General features: G+C 44.2%; 1 protein-coding gene and 1 long non-coding RNA gene across 2 annotated transcripts in view; one reads left to right on the top strand and one right to left on the bottom strand.

Annotated features, from left to right (window-relative positions):
- Nucleotides 1-10812: 10812 nt before the first annotated feature.
- LOC137158117 (uncharacterized) lies at nt 10813-13923 on the bottom strand. Its single transcript, XR_010921296.1, has 2 exons — nt 13770-13923; nt 10813-13255 (listed from the first exon to the last, which is right to left on the bottom strand). It is a non-coding gene; the product is annotated as an uncharacterized lncRNA (long non-coding RNA).
- Nucleotides 13924-15121: 1198 nt separating this feature from the next.
- MEX3B (mex-3 RNA binding family member B) overlaps nt 15122-17291 on the top strand; it is a 4138-nt gene continuing 1968 nt past the window's right edge. The window contains exons 1-2 of the mRNA XM_067555719.1: nt 15122-15730; nt 16568-17291. The exon at nt 16568-17291 is cut by the window's right edge and continues 1968 nt beyond it. Of these exons, the coding sequence (XP_067411820.1) occupies nt 15475-15730; nt 16568-17291 (980 nt within the window). The 5' untranslated portion in view covers nt 15122-15474. The remainder of the gene's footprint in view (nt 15731-16567) is intronic.

Here is a 17291-nt window from a genome sequence, read left to right as displayed (position 1 = left end):
TGAGCAATCGCTCATTTAGAAGTCCCTGATCCATGGCTTGTGTTCACTCTGATTCATTTGGGGACTTCCCTGTTCTTTTTTGTTCCTGCTTGTTTATGCTGGGCCTGATTCTGTAGTTGATACTTGTGCTGAGTAGCACTTTTACTTATGCAAATAGTCCCATTGAATCCAAATGGACTATTTATGCAAATGATGTCCAACATGAATGATTGAGGAATCAGGCCCTCTGCTTCTTCTGCTTTTAATCAGGGTATGTCTACACTGCCGGCGGCACCGCTGGCAGTGCAGGATCCATTTTGCAGATTCAATTGAGCGGCAGTGAAGACTCGCTCAATCGAACCCGGAAGTCAACTCTGTTAATCCACCCCGGCAAGAAACGCAGTGCTGCGTCGACGGGAGGGCATTTCCCGTAAGCACAGCACAGTGGAGACACTGTGGTAAGTAGACGTTAGGAAGTTGATGGGAAATACGCAAGTTACTGTACATAGCTTGCATATTTCTCATCGACTGCCACCAAAATCCGTGGCCAGTGTAGACCAGGCCACAGTCCCTTCCAGGTGTCTCTAATTGTTTTTCCTTTCAGTTATATCTGTGCTGTTAAAGCAGGGGGGTTCTCAAACTGGGGGTTTTGACCCCTCAAGGGTAACAAGGTTATTATGGGGAGGGGGGAAGGTCGCAAGCTATCAGCCCCCGTGCATGCTGGTAAGGATGACATGGCATGGGGAGGGTCATCACTTTTGTGGAGGGGTCATCACAGCCTGAAATAATTTTAAAGGTGGTCCCAGCAAAAAAAATTTTAAGAAGCCCTGTGCTAAAGGAAGCAAGTTAGCAGAAAGGGAGATGAGTTGGGGGAGGGTGTGTCTCCCAACTGTGAATCCGAATAGCTGCACAGTTCTAACTTCTTCAGCAGATTAGATTCCTCTTGGTACACTCAGGGTGAGTGACAATTATGCTCTCTTTGCTGGTTGATGTTCACATGGTTGTGCCCCCACTGACTTCAAGCCACAGTAGCACGGACTGTAGTGAAAGTACGAGGAAGCAGGAGGAGCTCTGGGGCCTTCCCAGAAGTAGAATCAACATAGTTCAGAAGAGCTTTGAGGAAGAGATTTCTGTCTCTTATTCATAGATTCACAGATTCTGAGGCCAGAAGGGACCATTATCATCATCTAGTCTGACCAGTATAACACAGGACATAGAACTTCCCCCAAATAATTCCTAGAGCAGATCTTTTAGAAAAACATTCAGTCTTAATTTAAAAATTGTCAGTGATGGAGAATCCACCATGACCCTTGGTAAATTGTTCCAATGGTTAATTACTCTCACCATTAAAAATGTACGTCTTCTGTCCAGTCTGAATTTGTCTAGCTTCGACTTCCAGCCATTGGATTGTATACCTTCCTCTGCTAGATTGAAGAGCACATTATTAAATATTTGTTCCCCTGTAGGTACTTATAGACTGTAATCAAGTCACGCCTTAACCATCTCTTTGTTAAATTAAATAGATTGAGCTCCCTGAGTCTACCACTATAAGGTATGTTTTCTAATTCTTTAATCATTCTTGTGGCTCTTCTCTGAACCCTCTCCAATTCAGTTTAAGCAGTTTGCCCTTAAAGGCAGAGATCTGCAATTTCAGTGAAAAGGGAAAGTTTGGAAATATTGATTAACCTAACTTTAAAAAAAAAAAAAAAGGAAGTATACAATCTTCAGTGGGGAAGATTTTTGTCCTGTCCTGACATATTGGCTTGTCTGAAACCATACAGGGAAGCCACATGTATATGCAAGGCCAGTAACTGAGAGGAGAATTTTTCCCTGAAATATAATCTATTCAAGTGGGTGTTAGTCAGAGCGCTGGTCCCTGCTTAAGGGGATTTTTTTCTGATTTCATTTTTCTGCAGATTGGATGTGGGCTGTGGTTGGGATTGGCTTGGTTTCTGGTATGATGGCGATTTTTCCCTCAATTGGAACAATAAAATTTAACAGTAGATAGAATAGGGCACAGATGTCACATTTGACTGCATGGGCATGTGGCCTGCTTCTGGCTGCACCCAGCTATGTATCTGAGGTCTGAGCTTCTCTGAGCAGTCAGCAAGCATCTAAGATAGAAGTCAGATATGGTCAGAGGCTTTTCCATCCTCCCCCCGATAGACTGCTTGTGTGTCCTATGGTTATCAACCTACTCCCTCAGGGTGTACATTTATTTTGCATGTGTGGTGGAATGTGGAGTTGAATTTGGTGGGGCTAGGAAATAAATCTTACTAATTTCAATTGGCATTGTAGGTGCTCAGCACCTCTAAACACCAAGACCATCGGTGTCTCCAGTTGGACACCCAAAATCAGAGGCCGTTTTTGAAAATGTTGGCCTTAATCCTTCTGTTTCTCATCTGTAAAATGAGGATAACAACACTCTTCTGCCTCACGGAACTATGATGAGGATCCATTCATTAATCTGTGTGAGGGACTCGGATATTACAGCAATGTAATAGTAAAGAAAAGCTTACACATATATTTAATCATTAAACAAATGAGATCAATGATGGGATGTTTCACAGAAGAAGTGGGTTTTGAGGAGGGATTTGGAAGAAGAAGGGGATGGTATGCAGGAAGCAGAAAGCTGTCCCCAACAAAGAAAAATGATGAGGGAAAAATGGTGTGAAGTGAAGAGTAGAGGGAGAAGACAAAGGCAGGAGAGTGTAGGATTAAATGTGAAAGGTATGTTCAATGAGCAGTGTGGAAATTGGCTATGCTAAAGGCTCTGGTATTCATGGATTATTTGTGTTTAAATAAATTATCCATCCTTAAGTGATGATATCTCTGTTTAACATGTACATGTGTTATTGACACCACAATCATCTGAGACATTATGCTTTATAGTGACATGACACAACATGTACTGTATTCTTCATACTTCCTAGCTGGATTAATGATATGCACGCAAGAGGGTGGCGGTGACTTTCTTCTTAATTTCTACAAAGAACAGAAAATAAAATCTGAACCAGGTGGGGCATTATTCCTGTAACAGAAACAACTTGTCAACAAGTAATTAATTGCAGTATTTTAAAGAAGATGTTCTTCTAGAACTAAGCTTAAAGTAGGATTATGGTCAGAAATGTAAGTCTGGTCTGATCGCTGCATGGAAACTAGAAGATGGGTTGACCCGGTGATGTTCCCATGAGGAGGCTGCCAGAACTGGAATATGGTGCTGAGATGTTGTCTGGATGGTCAAAAATGTCATGGCAACATACATCATTGTGATATATTCACCTTTCCCCCAGCATCCCCTTTCTGCATGGTGTTCACAGCACTCTCCCTCCCAAATGCCTCACCCACCATTGGTGTTTTCTGGGAAGAGGACCTTCAGATTCCAACCTCCCACCAAGTTCTTCAGGGTGCCAGCTGCTTGTTCCCTTCCACTGCCTTTTCACTGGTGCTATTAGGTCAGGCTACTGCACTCTGAATTCAATGGGGTTCTTACAGGGGTGCACACCTCACACAGGAAACATAGGAAGTAACACACTCCGTTCCCCATTCCTAGCTTTTTCTTTTGAACCTAATTTAAGGAAGTAGAAATGAAATTTTGTCTCCTTCATTTGTGGCTATCAGAGGAGCCCTTGTTCAGGTAATTTGAGGAGTCTGAGCTGGAGTTTGTTCTGATCTGTGTTTTACAGACACAAGTCAGTTACGTTTTGAGTACAGACTCGTCAGTGCAGATGATGATGCATGAACTAGAAAGAGCCTAGCCTGACTTCCATATCACATGCCATTTGCAGTGCTAGCGGTTAGGATAAACATCTTCGTGTGACTTATCTTTTGAGGTGCTGAGCATCCTCAGCTCTTGTTGTTGTCAATACAAATTGGGGGGGTACTTTGCAGGTTTTAGCTCTTTATACTGCAAAGTGAGCAAGTCTGAGTTATTGAAAGGCAATAAAAATGAAAGCCCTCAATGCCATTTTCAGAGTCACTTCAGCGACTGCCCTTAGTTATTATTTTGATTTTACCAGGCTGCACAAATCTGGATGGCAGCTGTTCCTTGTTCTGGGATTGGAAATTAAAAGAGAGATCTATTCAAATCACCTGACACTTCCAGTAAGCTTTAAAATGCTTTAAAACACAACAACAAAAAATGTAACCAGGGTCCTCAGGTCAATATTAATGAAAGTGAACAGCCACTCTCTCAATTTTTTCAAAATAATCTTTAACCACTTAGTGTCATTTTTACTGCCTGCTTTCCCCTTCCCTCAGCTATGTTACTTTTGCTGTGGTCAAATCTCTATTGCCAGGTGTGGGAAAGAATCAAGTCATAAGGGACTACCTCATGCCTTCTATTATACCCAAGTGAGCCTGTTAAAGTCAATAAGATGGCAGGAGTGTAAAAGGACAGAATCCTAGATGGGAAATTTTCAATATTTCTAGTTTGTTATGGTGATAAATATGTGCAAATAAGCCATGGTAATATTAGCAAGGAAATGGTTTTATCTTGCTTTCTTCTTTTTCATACGTATGGGTTTTGTTTAAATCTTCCCATTATTTTCTTCAGCTAAAGATGAAAGAAAAGTGGATTCAACTGTAGCTTCAGAGGGTTATGAAACTTCTAGGAATTTGTACTGATCATAGTTTGAATATCAAACACACAGACTTGACCCCACCCAGCCTGCCATAGTAACACTAATTCCTAGGAAAACCTCCAGTTCATCATAAAGGAAGAAAATCAAAACTTCTATGATTCTGAACCTAATTTCAGGAAGTGGAAATGAAACTTTGTCTCCTTCGTTTGTTATCACGAAATGCCATTTACAAATACCCATGTTTTCTTTAGTATTTCATAATCAGGAAAAGAATGCAAAGTTGAAATCTTCTAGCATGCAGTTTCTTCTCCTAAATATGGTGGTTTATCACTCAGGCTGAAATGAATATTGATCCCCACAGTAAATGAAACATTGTGATATGTTCAGGAAATACTTGTGCAGCCTTTATGATGACACTTTTTCTCTCTGAAGTTAGCAGGAAAAAATTTATATTTTTCTTTCTGCGTGAGATTCATCTACCCTCGATTGCACAAAGCTCAAGTAAATGTGTGTTAGAAACCACCCTTAATACCTACTTTGACTACATAGTTCCTCTGTAGCTGCTGTTCCAGCCCAGTGTTCCACAGGCAGTAGGATGAAGAACACATTATTATCTTTCTCTATAAATCTTATCTGTATTTATTTTTTAAGGGGAGAGGAGGGAAAATACTAAGGGTTCAATGGGCATTGGAAAAAGTCAATTACTTAGTATGCGCTACTGATGAAATTGTTCTGTAAATGAATTCTGGTAAAGATAGCATTTCCAAAATTCTCAATGAAATAATGTGCATACAAGAAATGCAAGATGAGTGCACATTGGGATGATAGGGTCAAATAAAAAAAACACCCCTTAAATGCAGCATGTGATTATCTGACTTCCAGTAAAACGGAATGAATCACACAGGAGACCGTTGCCACTGAAGAGTAGGGCATGAGATCTGAAAAAGACAGTGCAGGCAATAGTGAGAACTGACAAATAAATGTCTAGGTTTAAGATGTCATTTGCTTTGGCAGAATAACCAAAATCTTAACACTTTCCCACAATCAGTTCCAAAGGAACATAGGATATGCTGTGCTGTATCAGACCATTGCTCTGTTACATCTGGTATTATTCCCCCGGCAGTCAAAAATTCCTGATGCCCCAGAGAAAGGTTTTTAAAAAAAAAAAAAAAAGCACTAAGAGCCAGAACACACCGAAGGGGGAATTCTGAGATTCCCTTTGCAGCATTTCTTCAAATCCTTATACTCGGGGATCTGCTCATGGCCCAGAACCAAAAAAAAAAAGAGGACTTATGACTCCACTCCAGTTCCCTGACAATGCAGCTCCATGAGAGCTACGTTCTTGCCTTTCACCATGGCTGTATCTCGAGCCCCCTTAAAGTGGTGGAGGAGGGGGCAGGCCATGATAATGTAGGGCCAAAATAAACCACAACTCCTGTTAATTACTGTTGCCTTTCACCACTGGATTGAGGGATCAAATTCATCTAAAGTTCATAAATACAATTAAGGCCCAAATTTTGAAATACTTTTGTGTGCTGACCTTTAAGTATGCAAATTCCGAAAGCAGGCACATTGCGTATTTGTGAATGGACATGTGCAATAGGCACATGTGTGTTTGTGAGTCTGGGGCTAACTATTATGGTTCTCACTAAACACACATCACCCCCAACACAACTGGAAGCATCTCTTCAAAAGAAAGCTGGGAATGTGCTAGCACAGGGGATTTGTACCTGTAGCATGGGGTTAAAGTTGTTAACATAATGGTTATGGACAGCTTGTATTTCTGCTGCTTTGTTGTATCTGGCACATAAAAAGGGCTTCAGGTATTTGTTCCCTTAATGCATTTCAGAATTAATGTGCACTTTTAAAACCTTTCAAACACTCAGTTAAAAATATAATTTATTTTTTCCTTAAACGTTTGAATGATCATTTCCAGAGGGGTAGCCGTGTTAGTCTGTTTTTAGCAAAACCGCGAGAGTCCTGTGGCACCTTAAAGACTAACAAAATTATTTGGGTATAATTTTTTGTGGACAGAAACCTACTTCGTCGGATGCATGAACATGGGTTTCTAACCACAGAAGCTTATGCCCAAATAAATGTCTTAGTCTTTAAGGTGTCACAGGACTCTCGCTGTTTTGCTGAATGATAATACCACTGATTCCACTGAGTAGGCAGATTTGATATTGGGGGTTCTAAGTTCTCTGCATTATCGTTTCATTGGCTCATTTTTTTTCCTCCGTATCAGTAGAGCATGGCCTTAGTGATCAGCAGGGATAGTAGTGTTAGTGGCAATTTAATTCCCCGCAGATATGAATCTGTGGTGACAGAAATTGCCTGTCGTTCTTGCATTCTCACAACATCTGCTGGGGTAGAAGAGTATGTGGAACAATAACTCTCCAGCAGATGCAGATCTGTAGGGACAGTAGTGTCTGTGGTACGAAAATTTTCCCAAAAAATACAGATTTGTGGGGACAGTAGTGTCTGTGTCACACACAACTTTCCAGCATCTGCTGGGACAGTAATGTCTGTGTTATGTAAGCGCGCGCTGCATCTGCTGGGCCAGTGAGGGAGAGAGAGAGAGATGTATTGTATGTGTCCAATTTTAGATGTGCAAATCTCCTCTAGTGCCAGTTTCTTTTTTGGTTATTTGTGCAGAGCTAAAAAGAATCATCCAGTGCAGGAAGAGTTACAGGTATGAGGGAATCTTCTTTATACAGGGGAAACGTCACTTTTCAACGACCCAGAAAAACTGCTCAATTTTCTACTTGCGAAGTATTAATGATTAATGGCATCATTCCCCCTGAGCAGCCTGCCTAACTCCAATGATATTCTTTGTGCCATAAATGCTTTTGGGCTGCATTGAGAGTTTCACAAAAGAAGTGCATTTGTTCAGAAATGACATGCATCCAAACCCAGCATTCTGACCTAGATCCAGATTTCAAACACTCTTAAATGCAGGGGTGCACACAGGCCTGCATATACTTCAGATCTGTAAAAGTGTCAAGAAGGACCAGTCCCAAGAGAGGGAAACTCAATTCAGAATTGAGGGATGTCATACCAGCATAACAAAGGGTGGCATTACCCTTGGATACACACAGACATGGAGGCTCCCACCCAAGATTATTTATTATTTAGTACATTACCTAGGCTTTATAAATCATTTTTGTGTGGACGCAGAAACTGATGATGATCAATACTTACCAATTAACATATAATCTTTCCCCACCTATACATGATTGAACTTCAACCTAAAGGGCAAGAATTAGATCCTAGCAGGGCAGTACTAGAATTAGGGTCACTATCACAGCATCCTCTTACTAGTAGTAGTAGTGCAATGTGCCTAATGTGCTAAGCACTGTACAAACATAAAACAACGAGATAGTCTCTGCCCCCAGGAGCTTACATTCTCTAAGTAGTAATAAAGGAACCATTATATTCTGCATTTCTTGACAGACTCTTAAAAGTGTGGGGGGAAGCAGGAGGGGACAGAGAGAGAGGAAGAAAGCAAAGGTTTTGCATGTGATATCACCATAATTGTGACATACAATTCCAGAGATTAAAACTGAGGAAAAGATTGAGTTATGATTTATTTGGCTCTGCATAAAAGCACAAAGACCATTTTTTCTGTTAATGCAAAATCTATTACTACTTATTGTACAATGCCCAAGAATGTGCTAGGTGCTCTACAGATTTGGGCCCGAATCCTGCATTGGGAGAGGCTAGTGTAGACCCTCTCATGCCTTTGGGGAGTCCCAGGGGTTTCAGTGGGACTTTCTAAGAGCACAGGGGCTCACACTGGCAGCTCCCAACACAAGAACAGGGTCCTAGAATTGTGACACTCCCCAGAGGTACCCAGGGTTGTGAGGCACCCAGGGTTGTGAGGCATTTCATCACAACCTGCCCTTAGCATGAAGGAGGCTTGTCAGTGCTGGCTGTGGATCAACTCCCTAAAACCAACAGCCTCTGGCAACACAAGCACTACCTTCCAGATCTCTGCAGGCCTTGCTCCCTCTGTGAAGATTAGTGAAAGGCACCCACCAACCCCAGAGCCCTCTCTGAGAGTTTCTTGTCCAGCCTCTTAATCACTCAACACTCACAGAACTACCAGGTCTGCTGTTCCCAAAGGAACAGTATATACATCAACTTGTGAAATTCAGCTCAGGACCAACACTTTGCTTAACACCACAGTACTGAGGTATATTTATAGTGAAAACAAGAATAAGTTTATCATCAAAGACCAGATTCAGTAGATAGTAAGGATATTGGAAACAAAAGTTTACATATAAAACAAAATCATAACATGCTTTCTAGAGACTAAATATTACTAACAGGTTAACCTCCTGTCTAAAGAACTTTATCTCACTTTATCTCACTCAGAGTCCACTTCAGCATTTTCAACTACACTGTTGAAAGTGAAAAATGAGGAAAATGTTAAATGATGGAGGCCTTTTGAAATTTGGAGAGAGTTCAAAGTAAGCAGGCAACCTGGGTTGCTCACTATTCATTATTGTAAAGGTGCATTTACCCTTTCAGCATTGGCTTTCATGTATTTTTATGTATAATCATATTAGGCAAAACAGTATGTTTACCAAGTAATTACAAAACCCTGACCATTGATCTTAGCCATGTAAAGGAAAAATGCATATAAAGAAAATACAGTAGATGATGATTGGTTTGGGTTTTTTTTAAGTGAGTCTCAGCTTCAATCTACTGAAACCAAATCCATGCAGGAAAATGGTTAACCTGAAGAAGTTTACATATAACATATCAACATATCTATGGCAGTAGGAGGCTGAGGGATACAGCTCCATTTTGGTTAACATGATTCCAAACCGATAATGTGACCATTACCAGCCCACCACCATTCAATGGTTTGGGGATTATTTTTTGCTCTTTCACAAATTGTCCTGAAGGTCTGCTTTTAATGTGGACAAAAAGTACTGAAAATTAAAGGAAAATTAATTATATAAATAGGGAATTCACAAAACTGAAGCAACTACTCCATTTCCAGTTGCTTTCTTATAATTTATTTCCACAACAATATAGTTTAAAAATCTATGCACAAACCACAATATAAAGAATAACTGGTTGATAAATGACTTGGTAAACTTTTACAGTTGCAGTTGTTTAGATTCTGAGATGAGCTATTTGTAAACATCTAGAACTGTCACAGGGTGGAGTTAACATTACTAAAAGAAAATAAATTCTGACACAATAACATTGTGTTATTTTACTATTACTGAATGTAGTTACTATGGTATTCAATAATAATCCTGATATATATACTATTGCATATTTTAAGAAATGGTGTAACTTGTTTGAGTACAGATTGCTAATTGTGGCAGGCTCCTTTGTATGTGTTATGATAATTGTATATACAAATTACAAACAAAACTGCACTCCTAAATTGACTGACAATCTGGACCATAGTTCTAAGGATATTGATTTGCAAGATTATTGCAAAAAGACTTTTTTACAGTAATTGCAGTAACATAAAATACAATATACAAGTAGTTAATAGATATGTAGCCAGAGGAGATGGTTTAGAGGTGTAAATCTCAGTTTGAAATACCTAGTCCCTTGACTTACTGGTTAAAATGCCTGCACTGTGATACAGTACTGTACTCTTAAATATGAGACTTTAAAAACTGAGGTCCTGCCTACTTTGAATGGATATTAGATCCCATTATAATTAATTATTTGTATTTATAGGAGCACCCAGAGGAATTCAAGGTTCCACTGTGCTAGGTGTTGTACATGCACATAGCAAGAGACAACTGCTGCCACAAAGAGCTTACCATCTAACTAGACAAGACAAACAGTTGGAGAAAGAAGTATTCTTATCTTACAGATGGAAAATGGAAGCACAAAGAAGCTAAATGGGCTCAGAATGACATTCTGCCCCCATGTCTGCCCATTCTCCCCACTCACCAGCGCGCTTGATGAAAATGCATCCTCCCCTGCTTACTGTAAGCTGGTTGGTTGCTGCACATTATTCAAAGGTAGGTGCTTTCCAGTAATTCTGTATGAATAGAGTTTTTAAGTACTTAGAATTTTATGGAATTAAATAAGCTATGTACATCAAAATGTTTCAATTTAGTGTCTATTTGGTTATTTTAAGGGACGTACTTGAACCTGAACAGTTCCTTGCATTTATAGAAGAATGAGACTCCACATTAATCTTATATATTTTGGTCACTGCCATAGAAGCACACTACTGCATGAATTCCAATTCCATAGAACCCTGTCCAATCTCCCCACTCTTTTCATTTTGCTATGTTCTAATGCATGTAATTGTAACTTTTTTCTCCCCTAGTAGTTTACTCTCAAATGTTTCCTACAACAGTAAAAGAGAAACAATGATCAAGATCCAGGCAGGCTAGAAACACCACTTCTTAATTAGTCCCCCCAAAATGCCTTGCAGTAGATGTATCAAACTCATCTGCAGAGAAGACTGAACTACATTTTTAATCAGAGTTTGTGATCTAAGGATAAAATATACCATTAGAGCCATTTCAAACCCTAGTTTGACTGAGAGTAGAATGTGCTCCTTAGAGGGGGTGGGTAAACCTAAAGTTGACATATTTCTCTTTTCCCTGTTATGTGAGGCAGGGAAGGCCTGTAACAAAGCATTTCTCTCTCATTGTTGGGCAGGAGCCTGGTCAGAGAGCAGGCTGAGCCCCTCCTGGCAAAAATGCCAGTATTACACAAGAATGATGAAAGAAATCACACCAAAATGCATGGAATATATTCTAGTTAAGGACATTAGGACATATTCCAGGCAGAAGTCTCATATCTTTTCATGAGTGATTCTTATGCTTATGCTACTGTGGGAAACCTTGAAAGTCAGGGTGAAAGAACAGCACTGCAGGATTTCACCACTAATACCAATTTACTCTTTTAAACTGAGTGATGCTCTGGTCCCTTATGTCCACCACTATTCAGCCCCGTGTGGAGATTCACTTCGCCTCTGTACATCAGTTTGTGCTTCAGTTCCCCTATCTATAAAATGGGGATAATACTTCCCTACTGATCTTTCATCTCTGTAAAGCAGAGATACTGATCTTTCATCTCTGTAAAGCACTTTGAGTTCCTTGGGTGAAGAGCACTAAAGAAGAACAAAGTATTGTTTTTATTTGCTATTACTATAAAATGTCTTGTTCATCCCATTTATCTAACAGTGTCTAAAAGATGTCCAATACTGAAATAGCTATGAAATTTAGGGAACCTTGAGATCTTATAAGAAATTTCTTTATCTATGTGGTTTTTTTTTCCTATGGAACCCATCTCTGGTATCTATAGAAGTGAGTAACAAATGTGTAAAATAAGCAATCTCTTAAATTGGAGTATTTCTTAGCCTGCCATGAAACCCAGGGAAAGGTTCTGGATCCTGATCATTATTTCATTTTTATTATTGTAGGAAATCAATCAGGCAATGAGAGTGGGGCAGGCATTGTAGAAAGGTTCATCTCCAAAGTATGTCCTTGCTAGAAAATAGCCCATTGGAGCTTTGCTATAAAACATGCAAACATCCTGAGGAAATGACAGCAATTTGCAATAAATGCTAGGTGTAAACAATTACCTGTGACTTGTTACACTTATTTGTACAGACAGCTGGCTAAACAGACACACTACTCACACATGTCTGTCCCCATCAAACTCGATACTGGAAAACAATTACTAGTCAATTCCCCTGAAGTAAGAAAAAGTCAGTCTTGTGGTACATGACAGCTGGCAAGGAAACTGACTGAGCAAATGTAGGTGCTTATAGATGTATTTTGCAAAAATTGAAGGAGAAAAATAAGTAAGTGAATGGTGGCATTTTTCTGAGAACAATGACACTTTTCTGGCCATCCACCATCAGATATTGCAGACTAATAAGGTGGATGTGGTGCTTTAGTGATTGGGCAGAGTGAGACCACAGGTGCAGGGACTTGAGCACAAAAACAAACAGGGACACAATGAAAGAGACAATGCAGATGTGTCTAGCAATTCCAACTGATCATTGTCCAAGGGGCAGGCAGATGTGATTTGTTTTGCCTTCAATTTACCTTTTCAGCATTATTTTACCATGATGCTATTTGCATTTTGCCATATTTGGTGTTTGCCTTCCAATTTGATTCTATTAAATAGAATGTTAAAGTTACAAAGCCAAGGCACTTCATAAATATTTGCCAATCACATTGTAGGCCCTAAATTATTGGTTTCCACCCCTGCCTGATAATGAACAAGTATAAAGGTGATTGAAAGGAAGGCCTAGCTTTATTTATGTCTTGTACAGCACTAGACATGCTGACACTTGTATAATATAACAATAATCTCCATAATGCACAAGATGAACAAACTCAATGGGATTGTCAGGACAGGCAGAGATGGGGTCTGGAGAAGCAGGTATTCCTTTGAATTGCTGTAACGGAAGGGCATTTTTTGTGCTGTTCTAGTCAGAGGGGTAGTTGCCCTCTAACCTTATGATCCAAATCATTAGGATGGAAAAGAAGTTCTTTGCAGGTACTGCGGCCCATTGAGGTCTCTCTCCTTGTGGGCAGTGGGCATCCTCCTCAGAGCCATCTCACTGCAAATGTTGCATCTCTTTCCCCTCCATAGGGCCTCTGGCTTTGGGCAGTAAACCCTACTCTCCTCAGGAAGCTCTTGTTCTGGGTGCTGCACTCTTTCCCTCTGTCGCACGGAGGCCACTGCAAATAAACACATTTTAAATAAATTCTGCTTTGAACAGGTGTCCAGTAGAACCTCAGTTATGTGCAAACTGGTCAGGTTTGCAGACTAGGGAGCATTGGGGGGGGGGGGGGAGGGCGGGGGCGCACAAATTGTCCTCTCTAAGGTGATGTCCCAGGACCCGTGGGGAAGCTCTCACTGCAGATGTCCTGGGGCAGTGTGCTCTGTAGCTGGAGTACCCCCTCCCCAGGAAGACCGTAGTGGAGGCAGTCCCCCTTTGCCTTCCTTGGGGGCTTTGGTTCAGTCGGGGTCGGGGGGGCTATAGCCCTTCATGGAAGCTCTATCTCAGGGGGTGCTACACTCCTGCCCTATCAGTACTACCCTCTGCCCCCTCCTGGGATATCTGGCTGGTGGGTGGTCCACCCCCTTCTTGGGGGGGGGGGGGGGGTGTCTCTGTCTCTCTTAGGGCGCTGTGCCTTCAACCTTTAATCCTTAAGTGCTGTGATTCTCTTCCTGGGGGGGCGGGGCTCTCACTTCACGTGTTGGCCTGAGGCTGCAGTCGGGGGAGCGGCGCCCCTTCTGGGCAATTTAGCGCTCTCCGGGGAGGTGCCTTGCTCTCAGGGTGCGGTCCCCCCACCCCAAGCGGGGCGCGCGCGCGCTCCGCGCCCTTGCACTGGATGAGCGGCGCAGCGCGAGCAGCACCTCGCTCCCGGCGGCGGCTCGCGTTGTCTGCCTGGAGCGCAGGTCCCGGCTCAACCCCCTAACCCTAGCGTGGGAGCCCAGTGCGCATGGCGCAGCTGCTCCAACCCAGCTGGGGGGGGGGAGGGGGGCGCAGGCGCAAAGCCAGCCCTTCCAATCAGGTTGGTACCGGGCTACGCTCCCGTCTGTTTGCCCCGCGCACGTTCAGCGCCGGGGTGGAATCTTTTGTGCTGAAACGACCGGCACATCAGACCTACCTGGGAATTGGTGCGGCTGGCTTACAATGGGGATTGGGCCTTTTCTGCCGTCAGATGCTGCTGCCCTGGGGCCGCTCCTATTAACTAGCTTGGAGTGCAATGCAATAGATTTCCTAGCCGCTTGCGAATTGTCCCTTCCCCTCTGTTGTTGCATTGCAGCATGAGTGTGTTGTGTGGTTAGTACCCGTGTAGCAGGCGGCACGCGGTGTAAAGGACGACTGCATTTTCCTCCTGACTAGCTTGCAGATTTTGCTGTCACACCCCCCTTGCCCCGTGTCTCTTTGCCATGAATGAGTCTGAAAACCACTCAGTGGCTGCTTTCTGCCCAGGGAAACGTTTCCTCAACCAATGCAGTGCACAGCTGGCTGCTCTGCAATAACCCACCCCCAGCAACGACAAGAAACACCTTTAACTTCGTGATTTACGACCAGAAATGGGGGCCGGGGCAAGGGGGGGCGGGCTCCTTTTGGGGATGAGGGTGTGTGGAAGATGGCCCATTAGGCCAATTGACTTCCGGTCTTTTGTACACTGGATTCAAAAGAAAGTCGGGCTTTTTAATAATAATTATTAACACCCAGGAAAGGGGCCTGTGGGGAAAGGGGTGTATGCAAGGTTGGTACCTAAAAACCCGTGTCTAGAGTCTTTATTGTTCTGCATTAGACAACAAAGAGAGGAGTTTGCCGGGAGGGGAGGGGGAAGAAGAGGGAGTGGGTCAGCCAGCCTAAAGCCGGCCCCTCTGCACGGGGCCTGTCCAATCGCCTCACACAGCGATAGTGTCAGTAGCATTGTGCTGTCAGCTCCTGCCGCTTACGCGGCGGCTCCCTGATCCTCCCCCCTCCCCTCCAGTGCTGTCTGGCTGCAGCAGTAGGTCAGACCGAGGAGGGGAGAAGAGGGAAAAAACGCTGAGTGAGTGGAGTGGAGTCTGGGAGGGGCTCCTTAAAGAAACGCTGCCATCGCTTGGCATTGTGGCCAGCAAGGAACTCAAGGGGGGGAAATCATCGGAGCGCCTCTCGCTGTTCTTCCCCCCCACCCCACCCCCAGCCAAAAAAACTTGGGGGGGGAGTCGTGGGGGGGTCCTGAAAACATCTTATAAACCGGATTGCACTGAAAAAAAGATACAAATATACAAGCAAAAGGCAACTGATCCCCGGTCTCCAGCACTCGCCTTCCCTCCCTTTCCTCCTCTCCTGCTGGCCATCTGCCTTGGGTTTTCCTTTGTGTCTGATCTTTTACTACTGAACCGAGTGCAGGAGGAGGAGGAGGGTGCAACACACACAGGGACGATGCCCAGCTCGCTTTTTGCAGACATGGAGAGGAACGGGAGCGGCGGCGGCGGAGGAGGAGGTGGTGGAGGGGGAGAGACCCTGGATGACCAAAGAGCCCTTCAGATAGCCCTGGATCAGCTCTCCCTGCTGGGGCTGGATAACGACGAGACGAGCTCCATCTACGACAACGAGCCTCGGAAAAAGAGCGTGAACATGACAGAATGCGTCCCGGTGCCCAGCTCCGAGCATGTCGCTGAAATAGTGGGGAGGCAAGGTGGGTAAACTGTATGTGAATGTGTGTGTGTGTGTGTGTGAGATTCTCCCCTCCATGCTGTCTGTGTCTGAGATGCGACACTGGCTATCTCCAGTAAAACTGCAGTGTTATTATGGCCAGTACTGGGTTTCCCCACAGACAAAGAAAGTGCAGTAGACGTGGTGTTTCTAAGGCGCAGTATGCATCCATTTCAAGATGCACTTTCACCTACCAGCAAAAATTAAAAATGGTCCTTTTCTCCCTTCACGAACGATAAAACTCATTTACAGATGCATTGGGGGGGGGAGGGGGAATCGGAGCCTTGCTTTCTCCCCATATTCATACCTCCCCCCCCCCCCCAGGAATAAATGGAGTGGGGAAGTGGAACAATGGGATTGGAATAAAGCATCCGCATTGGGGAATCTGGCTCATTCAACACAGCTACTGCTTCCTACCTTCTTTAGCAAATAGAGAAACAAACAACGCTTCCCCCCCCACCCCACCCCCCGATTTTTCCCCGTAGGAATGTGTTTAGCAGGAGGATAGAATTATTAATTTTAGGGTGGGGGTGGCTGCTTATTTCTGGTTGCCCAGTTTTACTGCACATCGTTTTTGTTCCGATGAATTGCACGTTATGTATATTTGGTCAGTTGCACTGCAAACATGTTGTTGGCCAACTGTAATATTGGTGGGTGGGTGGGTGGGTGTGTGGCAGGGCTGGGCTTGCTCAGAAAATGCTATTTATAACCTGGTGGAGGGGTGATTTTTCTCCCCCCTCCCTCTCGCTGCACCCCAATAACGGCTTGTAACCTACTTTTCTCCCTCTGCCTCCACCCCCCTCTCGCATCTCGTCCTCAGGTTGTAAAATCAAGGCACTGCGCGCAAAGACCAACACCTACATCAAGACCCCGGTTCGCGGGGAGGAGCCGCTCTTTGTTGTGACGGGCAGAAAGGAAGATGTGGCCATGGCCCGCAGGGAGATCATCTCGGCGGCCGAGCATTTCTCCATGATCCGAGCCTCCAGGAACAAGAACACCGCTCTGAACGGCACCGTGCCGGGCCCCCCTAACCTGCCCGGCCAGACCACCATCCAAGTGCGGGTGCCTTACCGGGTGGTGGGGCTGGTGGTGGGGCCCAAGGGGGCCACCATCAAGCGCATCCAGCAGCAGACGCACACCTACATCGTGACCCCGAGCCGGGACAAGGAGCCGGTCTTCGAGGTGACGGGCATGCCGGAGAACGTGGACCGCGCCCGGGAGGAGATCGAGGCGCACATCGCCATGCGCACCGGGGGCATCATCGAGCTGACCGACGAGAACGACTTCCACGCCAACGGCACGGACGTGGGCTTCGAGCTGAACGGGCCGGGCAGCCTGTGGAGCAAGCCCACCCCGCCCAGCATCACCCCCAGCCCGGGCCGCAAGCCCTTCTGCAGCTACCGCAACGACAGCTCCAGCTCGCTGGGCAGCGCCTCCACCGACTCCTACTTCGGGGGCGGCACCGGCGGGGGCAGCGCCCGGCTGGCCGACTACAGCCCGCCCAGCCCGGCCCTCAGCTTCACCCACAACGGCAACAACAACAA

The sequence above is a fragment of the Emydura macquarii genome, unplaced genomic scaffold, assembly GCF_026122565.2.
Source record: "Emydura macquarii macquarii isolate MOO-44397 ecotype Brisbane River unplaced genomic scaffold, CSIRO-AGI_Emac_v2 contig_1644, whole genome shotgun sequence".
In the NCBI taxonomy this organism is placed as follows: Eukaryota; Metazoa; Chordata; order Testudines; family Chelidae; genus Emydura; species Emydura macquarii.
This window is presented reverse-complemented; position numbering and strand designations above follow the sequence as displayed.